This window comes from Vipera ursinii, assembly GCF_947247035.1.
Source record: "Vipera ursinii genome assembly, chromosome: 1".
Lineage (NCBI taxonomy): Eukaryota > Metazoa > Chordata > Lepidosauria > Squamata > Viperidae > Vipera > Vipera ursinii.
The window spans coordinates 39,227,964-39,246,137 of record NC_139512.1 but is presented as its reverse complement, the minus strand read 5'-3'; the positions used below and the strand labels follow the sequence as shown (position 1 = coordinate 39,246,137).

General features: G+C 38.7%; 1 protein-coding gene across 1 annotated transcript in view; it reads left to right on the top strand.

Annotated features, from left to right (window-relative positions):
• PAPOLA (poly(A) polymerase alpha) overlaps nt 1-18,174 on the top strand; it is a 52,080-nt gene that overhangs the window by 7,418 nt on the left and 26,488 nt on the right. Inside the window, exons 2-9 of the mRNA XM_083352370.1 lie at nt 7,966-8,139; nt 8,673-8,739; nt 9,438-9,519; nt 10,548-10,657; nt 12,014-12,067; nt 16,622-16,733; nt 17,484-17,573; nt 17,673-17,811. Of these exons, the coding sequence (XP_083208496.1) occupies nt 7,966-8,139; nt 8,673-8,739; nt 9,438-9,519; nt 10,548-10,657; nt 12,014-12,067; nt 16,622-16,733; nt 17,484-17,573; nt 17,673-17,811 (828 nt within the window). The remainder of the gene's footprint in view (nt 1-7,965; nt 8,140-8,672; nt 8,740-9,437; nt 9,520-10,547; nt 10,658-12,013; nt 12,068-16,621; nt 16,734-17,483; nt 17,574-17,672; nt 17,812-18,174) is intronic.

The following is an 18,174-nucleotide window of genomic DNA, read 5'->3' as shown; positions in this document are numbered from 1 at the left end:
CTGAAAATTATCTCACAGATTCACTATAGCAAATCAGACCTAGGAAGAAGAAAAAATGTTAACATCTACTTAAGCTCTGATAATACCCCAAGCTCTGACCTCGCTAGAGTTGGGACATTATAGCACCTTAAGAAAGAGTGTGGTTCTTAGTCCCAATCAGTAACTGCAGAGGCCCACTTTTCGGCCCAGTTTTGCATAATAAGAATTCAAGTTAGGAAGTCCCCTGTACCTATGGTACTGATGTTGCACTGCTTTCCCATCTGGTATTTAAACTACTCAAGGCATTAAGATACACGTTAAATCTTTATGCACCATATCCTTCCTAATATCTGTCACTGGCCTTGGAGATTGGAACTTCTACTATGAGGAATGCATCACAGATATTTTAAATGGGTACCACTTTAATGCCAGAGATGAATTGTATAGTTCATCACAATCAAAAGTTTATTTTCTAGTCAAATGGAAGTTAGAGAAGGAATGGATAAGTTACATGTATGCTGGACCATAAAAAAAACCTAGATAGTTTATGTTCACAGACTATCTAGTATTCTTCTAATAAGTGTCCCAGAAACACATGGTCTCTTCAGCCATTAGGACAAGGTGGATCAAAGCTTCCACTTATACTAATCTATGGGGGATAGTTCTCGTTATTGTAGTCACCTCGTTCATCTTCAGTATAAATATTCCATTGGGGGAATGTATGCAAAGTGGGCACGTAATCATCCATCACATCTTTATCAGCATTATATCCCTTAGCTGAAGCATTTTGTATCAGGAGAGTACAAAACAAAGATGTATCTCTAAGAATTAAATATAAATATAACAACAACAACAACAATAACAATAATAATAATAATAATAATAATAATAATAATAATAATAAAGTTGGAAGGGACCTTGGACGTCATCTAGTCCAACCCCAGAAAACCCTATACCATTTCAGACAAATGGCTGTCCAGTCTCTTAAAAACCTCCAGCGTTGGAGCATTCACAGCTTCTGGAGGGAGGTTGTTCCACTGATTAATTGTTCTAACTGACAGGAAATTTCTCCTTAGTTCTAGGTTGCTTCTCTCTTTGGCTAGTTTCTATCTGTTGCTTCTTGTCCTGCCTTCAGGTGCTTTGTGGCAACCCCTGAGATATTGGAACACTGCTACCATGTCACCCCTCATCCTTCTCTTCATTGAACTATAGGTAAAGGTTCCCGCGCACATGCGTGCTAGTCATTTCCAGCTCTAGGGCCCAGTGCTCATCTCCGTTTCAAAGCCGAAGAGCCAGTGCTTGTCACTCTGTTACGCGGCACTCGGGATTCGACCCGCCAAACTGCCGACTTTCTGATCGACAAGCTTAGCGTCCTAACCCACTGAGCCACTGCATCCCTTCATTAAACTATAGACATACCGAATTTCAGCAACCGTTCCTTATATGTTTTAGCCTTCAGTCCCCTGATCATTTTTGTTGACTAGGGTACTCCCCAAAGAGCAATTTCTTTATTATTGATTATGTGCTATCAAGTCTTTTTCAACTCCTGCTGGCCACATTACTCCATGATGGTGTGTCTCTAATCAGTTCTTTCAGCTGTCCCAATGGTCATGGACACTGTTACAATACTCATTGCATTGTAATTGAATTCATCCATCTTGCAACTGGACGTTCTTCTCTCTTGCTTCACCTTTCTCAGCTTTCGAGCCTTCTCCTGAGAGCTAGGTCTTCACATAATAGAATAAATACGATAATTTCAGCCTCATCCTTTGTGCCTTGTATGAAAATTCTGGGTTGATTAGTTCAGTGAGCTATCAGTTTGTTTTTTTGACTGTTTTCATTTTGCTCAAGACTCTTCTCCAAAACCAAAATTCAAAGACATCAGGCTTGTTCCTTTTCTGCTTCTTTAAAGTCCAACTTTCACTTCCATAGAGTCATAGGGAATACAATGACTTGTATGATTCTGATTTTTTTTTGGGATAGACACAGCATTTGAATAGTTTTTCCAAGCTCTTCGTAGCTACTGTACCAAGTGCTAGTCTGTGGCATATTTCTTGACTATTTGTTCTTTTACTGTTAATGGTTGCTCCTGAAAGGGCAAAAGCTATCACCACTTCAGTATCGTCATTGTCAATTCTAAGTCTGGTTGTTATACTTGTTATCATTAGTTTGCTTTTCTTTATATTTAATTTTAGTCTCATTTTTTTACTGTGGTCTTTGACTTTTAGACTAAGGTTTTCAGATCCTTTGCATTTTTGGCTATCAGGAGTGTCATCAGCTTTGTTGTTGTTGTTGTTAGTTGCGAAGTCGTGTCCAACCCATCGCGGCCCTATGGACAATGTTCCTCCAGGCCTTCCTCTCCTCTACCATTTTCTGGAGTCCATTTAAGCTCACGCCTACTGCTTCAGTGACTCCATCCAGCCACCTCATTCTCTGTCGTCCCCTTCTTCTATTGCCCTCAATCTTTCCCAGCATTAGGCTCTTCTCCAGTGAGTCCTTCCTTCTCATTAGGTGGCCAAAGTATTTGAGTTTTAGCTTCAGGATCTGGCCTTCTAAAGAGTAGTCGGGGTTGATCTCCTCTAGGACTGACCGGTTTGATCGCCTTGCAGTCCAAGGGACTCGCAGGAGTCTTCTCCAGCACCATAGTTCAAAGGCTTCAATTCTTTGGCGCTCAGCCTTTCTTATGGTCCAGCTTTCACTGCCATACATTGCAACTGGGAAGACCATAGCCTTGACTATACGCACTTTTGTTGACAGGGTGATGTCTCTGCTTTTTAGTGTGCTGTCTAGATTTGCCATGGCTTTCCTCCCCAGGAGCAAGCGTCTTTTTATTTCTTGGCTACAGTCCCCATCTGCAGTGATCTTGGAGCCCAGGAAAATAAAATCTGTCACAACCTCCATTTCTTCCCCATCTATTTGCCAGGAATTGAGAGGGCCGGATGCCATGATCTAGGTTTTCTTAATGTTTAGTTTCAACCCAAGGTTTTCACTCTCCTTCTTTACTCGCAACAAGAGGCTCTTTAGTTCCTCTTCACTTTCTGCCATTAGAGTGGTATCATTGCATATCTTAGGTTGTTGATGTTTCTTCCGGCAATCTTAATTCCAACTTTTGATTCATCTAGCCCTGCCTTTCTCATGATGTGCTCTGCATATAAGTTAAATAGGCAAGGCGACAGTATACAGCCTTAGAACAGGTTATTGATGCTTCTTCCTCCAGTTTTAAAATCATTTTCTTCCAATTCAGCTTACCTCAATATATATTCAGCAAAAAATGTTGAATAAATAAAGGGAGAATATGCAATCTTGTCGCCCTTCTTTGCAAACCTGGAGCCAGTGTTTTCCCCCATATTCTGTCCATACTGTAGTGTCTTGAGCTCTATGTAAGTTTCTCCTGAGGACAATGAAATGTTCAGAGATACCAATTTTTCTGAGCACTTGATGTGATTGATGCAATCAAACAATCAAAGGTGTTTCTATAATCCATGAAGCATCTACCAACTTTCTTATTATACTATCTACAATAATATGCTCTTAATTAATTAACCATCAGACCTATAAGAAAGAAGATAATGACTGGTTCTGCTTACAGATCAAGAGGGAAGAAAATACCCACTATTGGATGTCCTCTCTTTTTTATAGATGTAGAGTTAAAAGTTGTCAAAAGTTCAATTTAATTAAGTTTAGTTAGATTCCTTTCAACAGGTTAATAGTATTGTAAATCCAAGTATTTATTTGATTTTGAATGTGTATTCTCCATTATTTCTAAATATAAACAAATCATTTTTGTCTCAGATTTACATAACTAGTGGATAGCTGTTTAATTAGAAATTTATTCTAAATTTAACAGAAAGCTATTCTTTATAATGCACAAGTACTCTGAATTTCATTTAAAACATGAAATCTTACTTATGAAATGTGTTAGAGTGAGATGTACCACAGGTTGAACTTTTTCTTAATGTTTGTGCTTTTAGATCAACAGCAACTTTTAGTTTGATATTCTAAAATAGTGTTTTTGGCATGAGCTGATTTGAGGGAGACTGACAAATAAAATAACATACAGGTAGTCTTGGTTACTACAGTACAAAATTTGGAACTGAGATTGCCATTGGTAACCAATGTTTTTGTAAAGAGTACTGTCACATAACTACATTGTTTAGCAATGATAAACCCAGCAGTCTGAGTTGCTGTTGTAACCTAAGACAGGGCTTTTCAACCAGTGGTACGGGTACCACCTGTAGTACATTGGTGCCTGGCAGGTGGTACACAGCCATCCTAGAAAAGTGGTAGTGGAGGAGGGGAATGAGCTGAACCAGTGGCAGGCACCGCACAAGCCTGAGCGAGAGATGGCTGGAGCTTCAGGGCTGTCAGGGCTCAGCGGAAGCGCCAGGCTCCAGCTGGAGTTGGCGTTGATCTTGGCGTTTCTGCTGAGCCCAGAAGAAGCGCCAATCAGCTGGAATGTTGCAGCATCTCCAGGGTCTTGTGATTTACATTCAGATGCTTGGCAACTGATTCATATTTATGATGGTCACAGTGTTCCAGGGTCATGTCAAGTGACCCAAACCTGCTGCAACCACCCAGCAGACGGGGGGGGAATAAAAACCAAACACCTCCCCCCCCCACACACACCACCCCCACTGCCAATCCTCAACAGAAATGCTCACAACAATGAAAACCTCGGACAGGAGGAAGAGTGCTGCTGGGTGGGCAGGCAGGTGTCTTGCTCGGCTGTGGCTTGGGGGGCATTTTTTTCAGTGCCATTGTAACTTCAAACAGTCACTAAGCGAACTGTTGTAAGTCGAGAACTACCAATATAATAATAATAATAATAATAATAATAATAATAATAATAATAATAATAATAATAATAATAATTAGTAGTAGTAGTAATAGTTGGAAGGGACCTTGGAAGTCATCTAGTCCAACCCCCTGCTCAGGCAGGAAACCCTATACCATTTCAGGCAAATGGCTGGCCAGTCTCTTCTTAAAAACTTACAGTGTTGGAGCATTCACCACTTCTGGAGGCAGGTTGTTCCACTGGTTAATTGTTCTGTCAGGAAGTTTTATTTATTAATTTTATTTTATTTTATTGAATTTGTATACCGTAGGACTCAGGGTGGTTTACAGGGCAGTTGGAACCATGAAATACAAAAATTAAAATCAAAATCAATTAAAACAATTAAATTCAAGCCCCAAAAGTAAATCTAAACCCCAATTAAATTAACAACCCCACAGTCTGGACCAAACAGCTCAAAGAGCCAGGTTTTCAGGTCCCAGTGAAATGAGCGAAGGTCGGGGGTAGTCCTAAGTTCTGTGGGTAGTTGGTTCCATAGGGCAGGCACACCCACAGAGAACGCCCTTCCCCTGGGAATAACCCGCCGGCATTCATTAACCGGTGGTACCCTGAGAAGGCCCTCCCTGTGGGGGCGCACAGGACGATGGGAAGATGATGCTGGCAGCAGGTGTTCCCTTAGATAGTCCGGACCCAAGCCATTTAGGGCTTTATAGGTCATTGCCAGCACCTTGAATCTCACCCGGAGGGCAACCGGAAGCCAATGCAGCTCGCGGAGAAGAGGTGTTACACGGGAGTATCGGGAAGCTCCCATCACAACTCGCGCGGCCGCATTTTGCACCAGTTGAAGCCTCCGAGTGGTCCTCAAGGGCAGCCCCATGTAGAGGGTATTGCAGTAGTCTAACCGGGAGGTCACAAGTGCATGAGTGACTGTGCGTAGGGCATCTCGGTCCAGATAGGGCCACAACTGGCACACCAGGCGAATCTGGCCAAAAGCTCCCCTGGTCACGGCTCCTATATGATCTTCAAAACTGAGCCGTGAATTCAGGAGGACGCCCAAGTTGCGAGCCCTATCAACAGGGGATAACTACGTTTCTCCTTGGTTCTAGGTTGCTTCTCTCCTTGATTAGTTTCCATCTGTTGCTTCTTGTCCTGCTTTCAGGTGCTTTGGAGAATAGCTTGAGTCCCTCTTCTTTGTGGCAGCCCCTGAGATATTGGAACACTGCTATCATGTCACCCCTCACCCTTCTCTTCATTAAACTACACATACCCAATTCCAGCAACCGTTCCCTATATGTTTTAGCCTCCAGTCCCCCAATCATCTTTGTTGCTCTTCTCTGTACCCTTTCTAGAGTCTCAACATCTTTTTTACATCGTGGTGACCAAAACTGGATGCAGTATTCCAGGTATGGCCTTACCAAGGCATTGTAAAGTGGTATTAGTACTTCACGTGATCTTGATTCTATCCCTCTGTTAATGCAGCCTAGCACTGTGTTGGCTTTTTTGGCAGCTGCAGCACACTGCTTGCTCATATTGAAGTGATTGTCTACTAGGACTCGGAGATCCCTCTCACAGTTAATACTATTACCTGTGCACTTCATCACTTTTTTTTCTTTTTTCCTTTTTTTGGTCAAGTTTTTGACATCTTGCTAGGTGACTGGTGGTACTCTTATGTTGCCATATCCTAAAAGTGGTATAATGGGTGAAAAAGTTGAAAAGCCCTGACCTAAGATGTGTAGGTTGTTAAAAGTACCAGGGAAAGTACCAGTAAGGAGTGATTTAGGGAAGTGCTTGGGCAGGTTGCATTCAAGCATTGGAAAGCTGGGGAGTAGATTACAGGCAAACAAGTTGGGGGGGGATGACAGGAAGCCTTGGGGGACTTACCAGAGTGACGTGTGTCTTTCCCTGCCTGCTTTCCCATTTACTGCTTGTGGAAAGTTGGCAGGCAAGGTCACAAATGGCAGTCGTGAGATTGCAGGATGCTGTAATTGTCATAAATGGGAACTAGTTGCCAAGCATCCATATCATGACTGCAATACAACACTCAGAGAATTCCAAAATTTGAAAAAAAAAATCTGTTTGGAAATACTAAAATGCTGATCAACTATTGTGCAAATTCCACCATCTATATTGAGAACTAGGAAAAAAGAACTGTGGCCTAATGATTAGTTTCAGGCTTTTCACAAACCTTCGAAGGAAACATTAGAATGAAAGGAAAATATAAGTGGGTAGATAAGTTGTTAATCATACTGAAAATGTTTGATTCCCCAAAATGTTTTCATTTCATTTTTCATTCTAAAGTCTCAACACACACACACACACACACACACACACGTTTTAGCTTCTAATCTTCTTATCATCTTTGTTGCATTTTTTCCTAAAGTCTCAACATCTTTATTTGTATCTTGGTGACCAAAACTGGATGCAGTATTCCGAGTGTGCTCTTAGCAAAGCATTATAAAGCAGTACTAACACTTCACATGACCTTGCTTCTATCCCTCTGATGATGCAGTCTAGGACAGTGCTGGCTTTTTTGGCAGCTGAAGCACACTGCTGGCTCATATTTAAGTGGTTGTCCCCTAGGACTTCTAGATCCCTCTCACAGTTATTGCCATTGAGCCAGATACCACCTACAGTATTCTATACTTGTGCATTTGACTTTTCTTGCCTAAGTGTAAAACTTTACTTTTCTTACTACTGAATTGCATTTTGTTGGATAGTGTTCAAGTCTTTCAAGGTCCTTCTGGATCTTGAATCTGTCTTCTAAAGCATTGGTTATTCCCACCAGCTTGTTGTCTGCAAATTTGATGAGATCCCCTTTTATCCCTTCATCTAAATTGTTTATAAAGATGTTGAAAATTTTGGGGGCTAAGTTTAAACCTTGAGATACCCCATTACATGCTTGCCTCCATGTAGACATACTTCCATTAAGGACTACATATTGAGTGTGATTTGTTGGTTTATTTTAGTTTTATGTTAATAATGTTTCTTAAGAACAAGCAAGGATTGATGATGAACATAAAGGATATACTAGGTGAAATAAGTTACTATAGGGGTGGTTTCATCTGTAATAGTATGTTTATTTTGTCATTAACTGTTTACAAATTTCTAGCTTTCTTCATTTTATTTGTTTCTCTTGAGCATAGTAATTACTTCTTGTTAAAATGTCATTTTAATTTTGCTTTGCTTGCTTGCAGTCCAGTTACAACCCAGGGATCACAACAAACGCAACAGCCGCAGAAACATTATGGCATTACCTCACCAATCAGTTTAGCTTCCCCTAAGGAGAATGACTGTATACTTGCTCAGAAGCTAATTGAAACCCTAAAACCCTTTGGTGTCTTTGAAGAGGAGGAAGAACTGCAACGCAGGTGAATAAAACTCTTTAGTTTTCTAGTGTGAAATTTTCTCAGAAAAAATGAAAATTCATAACTGAAACAACATAGAACAAAAATGTTCTTACAATTGTCTCAGGCACCAGTTGTTGAAAATTTAAATTTCTGAACGGCATCTCAGTATTGGTTTAAAAAGTGTAGTTTTATGAAATTTACATTCATTATTTGATTCTTATTCTTGCAGTATAGCTGTTTCTATCACATAGGCATTTTCTGGTCATGTTGGTCGCATATAGGAGGAGTACAATGAGAATTATATCTATTGCACAGTTTTCAGCACAAAATTAACATAAAATATATGCTAAATTGTGAGCAAAATGGGAGTATTTTGTGTATTACCTTTCAAATGTAATGATATTTAGTACTTAGAGACATTTTTTTATGTGTGGAAGTGCTAAAATAGCTAACAACGTAGCAGAAAATACATCAATAACAGATTAATTGTAATGATGATAGTAGCATTAGCAAATTATGTAGATGTAATAATTATATGTATGTTTCATCAACAGAATTCTAATTTTGGGAAAGCTAAATAACTTAGTAAAGGAATGGATACGAGAAATCAGTGAAATAAAGGTATTAATATTTTTATTCATTTAAAAATGACAAACCTTAAAAAGATCATCACATGTATTATCGTGTAAACTTGTAAGTCCTAAGTCCATCAGATAGAAAAAGATATTGAGAGGAATATTACATATTCATAGTTTTAGTATGAATAAAGCAGGGAATAGTAAAGAGTTTCAAGGGGAAACAAGCAGACTTTTAGACATTTGTCCCTGCAGGTTACTTAAAAAACTTTTTTAGCTCTATACAAGTCTTATTATCTCCAGTAGACAGAGCTTATGGATTCCCTAAAATGAAAGTAACCAAGGGTGATTGAATGTTGTAATGATTTTATTTACAATTCTCAATTTGTTAACATTTCTCTTTTTTGTGATCTTACAGTGCACTATTTCAACAAGTGGATTTTCAGTATATAAGGAAAAAACTTTTTATAATTTCTAATTAGATACATTAATGTATATATAATGTTCATATTGAAGTATGCTCAGTATTTCAGTATAGTTCTGTTGAGATTATAATTGGTGGGATTTTATATATAGATGAATTTATTCTGTATGTCTGAGCAATAAGCTACTGATTGGAGCTCAGAATACATGATAGCTAGTGTATTGTCTACATGATAGCTAGCTTCTTTTCTCTATCTTTCAATATTGTGTTGGCTGCATGGTTTACAAAATTGAAAAAAACCTCATTTTTTCTTTCTTTAGAATCTTCCACAATCTGTAATAGAAAACGTTGGAGGAAAAATTTTTACATTTGGCTCATATCGATTAGGTGTGCACACAAAAGGTAATTTGTTATGGGTGGGATGGATGGATGGATGGACGGACAGAGAATGATGGGCCAGAAATTTTTTTTTATTTGGCCACTGTGTAATGTTAGCCCTATAATGTTAATAATTCCTATTTCAATTAAATAAACACTTTTCTGGTTAATTCAAATCTCTGTGATTATGTATTACACTGAAGTATACAGTAATTTTTAGTCTTTGGTATTTTTGCCATCAGAACAATGAAGAGTGTTGACCTATTGTAAAGATGATGTGTTCTTCAAAAATCAGCTTGGGAATTCTTCCATGTCTTGGTGGCAGTTATATACTTTGTAGTCTCTATTTGTATATTACCAAAACTTGGCTGTTTGGGGTCTGAAAATTAGCATGATTTGGGGGAATTTTTCATGTTTTGGAGATTTCTTGAGGATTTCTCTTAATCAAAGAGATCTCCTATTCCCATTTTTAAAATCTATGAAAAGATCCCCAAAAGTTGAGCCCTTCTTCCTTTGATGTCAGTGCAACAGTCTGTGATCAATCCAGAGCTTCGGAAAGCTCTGAAGCAGCTTTTGATACTTCCAATTTTAACTAGCCCTAACTGTTTAAAATACTGTGTATTCGGAGAATGAAAAATATATCTTTTATTTTAGTTAAATAAACATATTACCGAGCAGTGGGAATGTAGCTTTCTATTTGGGCCATGTGGTATGAATATTATGAAACATTTGCTTAAATGTTGAATTAAAAATAACCATTCTTCACTAGAAGAAATGAGATGCAAAATTATAGAGAATTTTAAATATGTTTTGAATTGATTACCTTAAATTTGGGGGAATTAGAAATGTAACTGACAATTAGATTATTCGGGATGATTGTAAATGGAAGACTTGAAAGTATGCATTCAACTTAACAAGAAAAACATGGTGAATATTGGCCAATGTAATTGAATATATTACACTAGAGAATATTGCTATTGAAAGTAGATGTTATAGCCTTGACATTTTGGCAGTTTATGTGATATTTAACAGTTTATGATTGCTTGCTTTAGGTGCAGACATTGATGCATTATGTGTGGCGCCGAGGCATGTTGACAGGAGTGATTTTTTCACCTCATTTTATGAAAAACTGAAATTACAGGAAGAAGTCAAAGACTTACGGGTATGCAGATTCCCTTTTAATTCATAAACTTTAGTTTATGAATCCAAACCAAACAATCCCAAAAGTTGATTCTGTAGTGTATGGTAAAGAAATAACGCTAGTTTTGCAGTGTCCTCCAATAGTGCAGTTCTGTTTCTATTGTGAATGCTTATTGATATTTATGATAGAATTAAAAACAGGAATCAAAAACAATTGTATCCATCTTTTTAATGCTTGATTTAGGACTACAGTTGGGACAAAATTCCCATCACTTAAGTGATGCAGTCATAAAGCATGACAATTATCAGCAATTCTGATGTTCTCTGTTGCTTTTGTTAAGCTAATTCCACCAATTGTTAGCTAAGGACTACCCTAATCCAAGCCATTCTTGGCTTAGTCCCTCTCATCTCTGAGCCTTGATAAAGTAAGGAACTGCCTCCAACTCCCCCCCCCAGCTGTCTGTCTTTCCTCTGTCTCTGCCCTTTTGGCGACCCTGAACCCTGCCTTGTGATTCAGCAAGCAGTCACAGAATTTCATGGTTCTGGAGTTGCTTGCCACATTCTGGCTCAACGGCTTCTTGGTGCACTGAGGCTCTGGGACTTCAAGAAGCCTCCGAGCCATAGGACAGTGCAAAACCAAAGCTGTCCCTGATAATTCAACTTTCACAATCCAGCCCAGCAGTATGGTGCAAATTTGCCATGTCCTAGGAGGTCCCAGCAGCATGGGGCTACATGCTACATCTTAAGAAACCCCAGTAGTATGGTACAGATCTGCCACAGCCCAGGAACCAAGCAGCACAAAGTCACTGTATCCTGAAAAACCCCAGCTGCTGCAGCCCAGTCCTTTGCTACCCTGTGCTTCGAGAACCTTGCTGCCCTGCACTCCACTTCCTCAGCTGAACTTCTTGCTCCTACTGCTCACAATGCATGCCCACTCTGACTCGAGTCCATCTTCCCCAGGTCTCATGAGGAAACTACCGTATGTGATCTTGGGAAGAAAGCCTTGTGTGGCTGCCTCCTGAAGGACCAGGCTAGGCATAATTGGTCAGTAGACAGAATAGGAAGATAAAATCATCTAGGGTATCGGGGGCCACAGAGTCCAGGGGACCAAAAGGGCATAGATGAGAAAGAGATAAGGGGAAGGAGGAGAGTTGAAGCACCACTGTAGTTGTAAGGGTGGACAGGCACCCAGGTACCCAAATTTTGAACATGTGATTATGGAGATACTGCAACAATCATAACTTCGGAGACTAGTTATAAGTTACTTCAGTGTCATAACTTGAAATGGTCACTGAACAAAGGGTTGTAAGTATAGGACAATCTGAAGCTGTTTCTGCATAGAATGAATAGATCTCATTGCAAAATGCTTATTTTTCAGGCTGTTGAAGAAGCGTTTGTTCCTGTTATTAAATTGTGTTTTGATGGAATAGAGGTAAGATGAAATCCTTTTTTCTTATATGTTACACGCCTGCTCTTTAGAAAAAAATGAAGTCACACTTGGGTGCTCTGAAAGGAGTCCACAACTCTTCCTAGTTTAGAGGAATCATTGAATTAGAAGACAGATCTCAAGAAACAGAAATAGAGCACAACAATGACGAAAACTGTAAACCTGAAAGCATTTGGGTCAATATAAAAGGGGGGGGGGGAAATGACATTGCCATAGGTGTATACTATAGGCCACCCAACCAAGCAGAGAAAATAGATGAACTTTTTGCTAGTCAGCTAACTAAGGTATGTAAGAAGCACATCACAATAGTAATGGGGGACTTTATTTACCCTGATATCAACTGGGAGACAAACTCTGCACCAAGTGGAAGATCAAACAGATTTCTGTCAAACCTAGCAGACAACTTTCCCAAAAAGTAGAGAAGGGAACTAGGGGATTAGCCATATTGGATTTAATTCTCACTAACAGAGATGAAGTGATAGAAAGTGTCGAAGCCACAGGAACCTTGGGGGGAAGTGATCATGCAATATTGGAATTCAACATTCTGGAGGCACAAGCAATAGAACACAGCCAAACTAGAGTCTTGGACTTTAAAAGAGCTAATTTCAATAAACTTAGAGAGACCATGGGAAGAATTCCATGGATGAGAATCCTAAAGGGAAAACAACTCAAGAAGCTTGGGAAATTTTGAAAACTGAGATAATAAAGGCCCAGTCTAGTACAATACCAACAAAGAAGAAAAATAACAGCTCTCAAAAGAAACCAGCATGGCTGCATAAAGAACTCTCTGATAAATTGAAAGATAAAAAGGACAATTGGAAACAGGGGCACATAACTAAGTCAGAATATCAGCAAATAGAATATTTGCCTGCAAAGATGAAGTGAGGAAAGCTAAGGCTCAAAATGAACTAAGGCTTGCGACCAAAGTCAAAAATAACAAAAAAGCTTCTTTCAACATATAAAAAACAAGAAAAAAGTTAAGGAAATGATTGGTCCATTAGTGGGGGAAAGTGGCAAGAAGGTGACAAGCAATAGGGAGAAAGCAGAACTATTTAATTCATTTTTTGCATCTGTCTTTACACAAAGGGAAAAAACAGTCCAACCTACCCAAACCAGTGCCATAAAAAACAATAGAAACGCAAGTTAAGATAGGCAAGAAAATGGTAAGTGAACACCTGTCCAGCCTAGACGAGTTCAAATCACCAGGACCAGATGGATTACACCCTAAGGTTCTCAAGGAACTGGCAGAAGTGATCTCAGAACCACTGAACTATATTTTTCAAAGATGCTGGAGCACTGGGGAACTACCAGAGGACTGGAAGAGAGCTGATGTAGTTCCCATCTTCAAAAAAGGGAAAAAAATAGATCCAGGAAACTACAGACCTATCAGCCTGACCTCAATACCTGGGAAGATTCTGGAAAAGATAATCAAACTACAAATCAGCGAACACCTTGATGCAAACAAAGTCATCACTAAAAGTCAACATGGGTTTGTCAAAAACAGATCATGCCAGACAAATCTTATTACATTCTTTGACCAAGTGACAAAATTAGTGGACCAGAAGAACGCTGTAGATATAATTTACTTGGACTTCAGTAAGGCATTTGATAAAGTAGATCACAACCTACTACTTGACAAGATAGAAAAATGTGGGTTAGATAGCATTACCACCAGATGGATTCGTAGCTGGTTGACAGGCCGTACTCAGCGTGTGGTCCTCAATGGAACCACATCTACAAGGAAGGAAGTGTGTAGTGGGGTGCCCCAGGGCTCTGTTCTGGGCCCAGTGCTCTTCAATATCTTCATTAATGATTTGGATGAGGGGATAGATGGGGTACTCATCAAATTTGCAGACGACACCAAGCTGGCAGGAATAGCCAATACTCCAGAAGATAGGCTTAAGATACAGAAGGATCTGGACAGACTTGAACACTGGGCACTATCTAACAAAATGAAATTCAATGGTGAAAAAAGTAAGGTTCTACATTTAGGCAGGAAAAATCAAATGCATAGGTATAGTATAGGTGGTACCTTGCTCAATAGTAGTAACTGTGAGAGGGATCTCGGAGTCTTAGTAGACAATCACTTCAATATGAGCCAGCAGTGTGCTGCAGCTGCCAAAAAAGCCAACACAGTGCATGGCTGCATTAACAGAGGGATAGAATCAAGATCAAGTGAAGTACTAATACCACTTTACAATGCTTTGGTAAGGCCACACCTGGAATACTGCATCCAGTTTTGGTCACCACGATGTAAAAAAGATGTCAAGACTCTAGAAAGGGTACAGAGAAGAGCAACCAAGATGATTAGGGGGCTGGAGGCTAAAACATATAGGGAACGGTTGCTGGAATTGGGTATGTGTAGTTTAATGAAGAGAAGGGTGAGGGGTGACATGATAGCAGTGTTCCAATATCTCAGGGGCTGCCACAAAGAAGAGGGAGTCAAGCTATTCTCCAAAGCACCTGAAAGCAGGACAAGAAGCAATGGGTGGTAACTAGTCAAGGAGAGAAGCAACCTAGAACTAAGGAGAAACTTCCTGACAGTTAGAACAATTAACCAGTGGAACAACCTGCCTCCAGAGGTGGTGAATGCTCCAACACTGGAGGTTTTTAAGAAGAGACTGGACAGCCATTTGCCTGAAATGGTATAGGGTTTCCTGCCTGAGCAGGGGGTTGGACTAGATGACCTCCAAGGTCCCTTCCAACTTTATTATTATTATTATTATTATTATTATTATTATTATTATTATTATTATTATTATTATTATTAATTATTATCCCTAATTTTAAAATCTGTTTTGCATTCAAATTTAGATTCTAAGACTTTTAGCATGATGGTCAGATCATAACTAATTATGATATTCTGTTGGTGTATATCCGGGTTTCTCAACCTTGAACCAGAACTTTCCACTGTTATGGATCTTGTAGTAGGGCCATTGATGGGAGAGGTATTACTAGTAAATAATCATCCCAATTCCTTTTTCTGTTTCCTAAGACTTAGCAAAGCCTTCAAGGCAAAATGTGGGACTTTAACCTTCAACTGTACATATTGTCACAAGAAGCTTTAGTTCTTTGTAAGACTTCTGTGGATAGAGATTCTATACAGCAGAATATGTTGTGGCTTCAGTTATAAGAATCTGTCCATCCATCCATCCAATTTATGTGGCTGGCCATCAGTCCAAGAAACTCTGGACAGTAAAGAAACAAATTATATTAAAACAACACCAAGTAAAACTGCATCAAGATTCATTAAAAACAAACTATTGGATATATACACTCATACCAGAGCTCCCAAACTAACATCTCACTTCCAAATGCCTAGATTTTATGGCTTTGGAAAAGGTCGGTAAAGTAGTCTGTGTTCCTATTTCAAGAGGGGAGCTGTTCCACAGGGTATGTGACAAGGCATGCCTTCTTGGACTTGCTAGATGACATTGTTTTTTCACTAGTACCCAGAAGATGCCAATTCTGCCAGATCTGATGGGGTGAGCAGAGAGGCAGTCCTTTAAATAACCTGGTCCCATACTATGTAGTACTCTAAAAGCAACAAGCAGTACCAAGCCTACCAAAATGTTTAGATTGTCAGAGACACAAACCTTAATATGGGATAAACTCGTTTGATAGGAAATCTGTTTATTTACTGAAGTAGTAAGGGATGAAATCTTTAATTATTCAAGACTTTCTTCATGTATAGTTTTACTTGCAATCAACATGTGAATTAAACTGCAAAGCCTCTTGAACTTTACCTTGCAATTATGATATCCGAATGCACTATTCAGAGGACATGAGAGAAAAAAGCAGTGTCACAAGACTGATTTGAAACAGAAAAGGTAGTAAGTAAAGGATAGTGAAAGATAGAATGGAAAAATGCGAGCAGCTGCCTCTCAGAGGCCCAATCTAAGCATGCTTGGTCAGCAGTGGGAACAAGAAGACAGCAAAGGTCAGCCAGAGAGTCAGGGGCTGCAAAGTGCAGGAACCCAAAAGGGCATATTAGGCAGGTGGAGGAGTTGCAGTAGCCATAAATGCAGGCAGGCTGCTAAATGGCCAAATTTTGATCATGTTATCGTGGTAATGTTGCAACAGCCACAACTTCAGACACCAGTTGTAACTCTCTTTATTTAGTATTACTGTAACTTCAAACGGCCAGTAAACGAAAGGTTGTAAGTTGAGGACTTCCTGTATATTCAATAAGCCTGTTGTAAGGTTGATTGCCAAGACCCCAGATTGTAATCACATGATCATGAGGCACTGCAATGTCCATAACTTGTAGTAAATTTTGAGGGTCATTGAATGAATGGTCCTTAAGTGAGGATTACATGTATCAGGTTTTATTGGGAAATAATGAAAGTGTCTACTGTTTAGATTTCTACCTCATTTAAGCTGCAGAATGCACTATGGAAATTACTGGTTATTCTGGTTGAGAGAACCTTGTAATAATATTGTATTAAAATGCCTCTAAAACTACAGCTTTGTAATATTTTCTCAGCAAATGGGATAATATGATTGAGAGCTTATTCTACCTTATTTATTTTTGTTTAGATTGATATCTTGTTTGCCAGGTTAGCACTGCAAACTATTCCTGAAGACCTAGACCTTCGAGATGATAGTCTACTTAAAAATTTAGACATTAGATGCATACGAAGTCTTAATGGTGAGTTTATTTTAATCAGATTTGTGTAATCAAAGCAAAAGGTAAACCTTAGTTTTTAAGCAAGTGTGTGTGACTTCATAAGGATTTCTGCTCTTAATTGCATAAATGTTTTTCACAATTCATTCTTCAGCCGGGTTGGACATTAAATTACTTCTCATTCTCCTAAATATTGGAGTTACCTTAAATATAAAACAGTTGTGTAATCTGTTGTGAAAAGCCATGTAGCAGAAAAATTTAAGAAGTTGGGACCATTTGTTTCTTGTCCCCACCCAACTAATTTGTAGCAAATTGAAAAAGATTTTTTAGATGACATGGCTGATAAAGAGTCCTTCGAAGAGTAGCAGCTCTTTGCTGGTACGCTTATTATCTTAGCTTGCAAAATAATGCACATTTGTCTTGTCTGTTAAGAAGTAGTACATTTTGGAGAAATAACTTCTGGGAAATAAGTTTGCCTCAACTACTGTACCTCTCTTTTATTATGACTGGTACTTTTATTTAGGCTTTATTTATCGTAATTTTTACCTGCCCAATAACAAAATTACTTGGGTTTGTGTTTAATGGTTTCCATCTGAACTTAAGAACTTCCAACTTGAAATAGAGTATCAGTTTGTGTATTGTCAACTTGTGTTAGATTACAAATATAAAACCTTACACCTAGATATTAGAGTTGAGCGTTATTTTTTTACTAATTTTCAGGTATTTGAAAGAAAAATAAGATTATTATGTTATTTTTTTGCTTCTATGTTTCAGGTTGCAGAGTAACAGATGAAATTCTCCATCTAGTTCCAAACATTGACAATTTCAGGTTAACACTGAGAGCTATCAAACTGTGGGCCAAACGTAAGTGGAATCTTATGAAACTAGATTTTAAAAAAGGATACTGTACTATCGAATGAAAGAAACTAAACTTATCTGTCTCTTTTCCCTTCTAAACAACAGGGCACAACATCTATTCCAATATACTAGGTTTCCTTGGTGGAGTTTCCTGGGCTATGCTAGTAGCAAGAACTTGCCAGCTTTATCCAAATGCAATAGCATCAACTCTTGTACATAAATTTTTCTTGGTATTTTCTAAATGGTATGTCTCTTTAGATTACACTAAAATAAAAATTATTATAGACCCTGAATTTTAGTGTTGTTTCTATGGCATTTATTCAGATGGTGTCAGGTTAAGAGTTTCACTTAAAGGAGCATTTATTCTCCCAAGAGATTGCAAAACACTATAGCAGAGATGTACGGTTGCTAAACTTTATAGCTGCCAGTATAGAGCTTCTATTTACATTGAATAAGGCATTTAAACTAAACCAAACATGGCCTTTGTGAGCCTAGGAGCTCCTGTCTTATAATGTCATCCATTTTATTTTAACTAATTATGGGGTACACAAACATATGTAGCCAAAATGGTTTGATGCAATAGTGTAGAGAACCTTAAAGATAGATT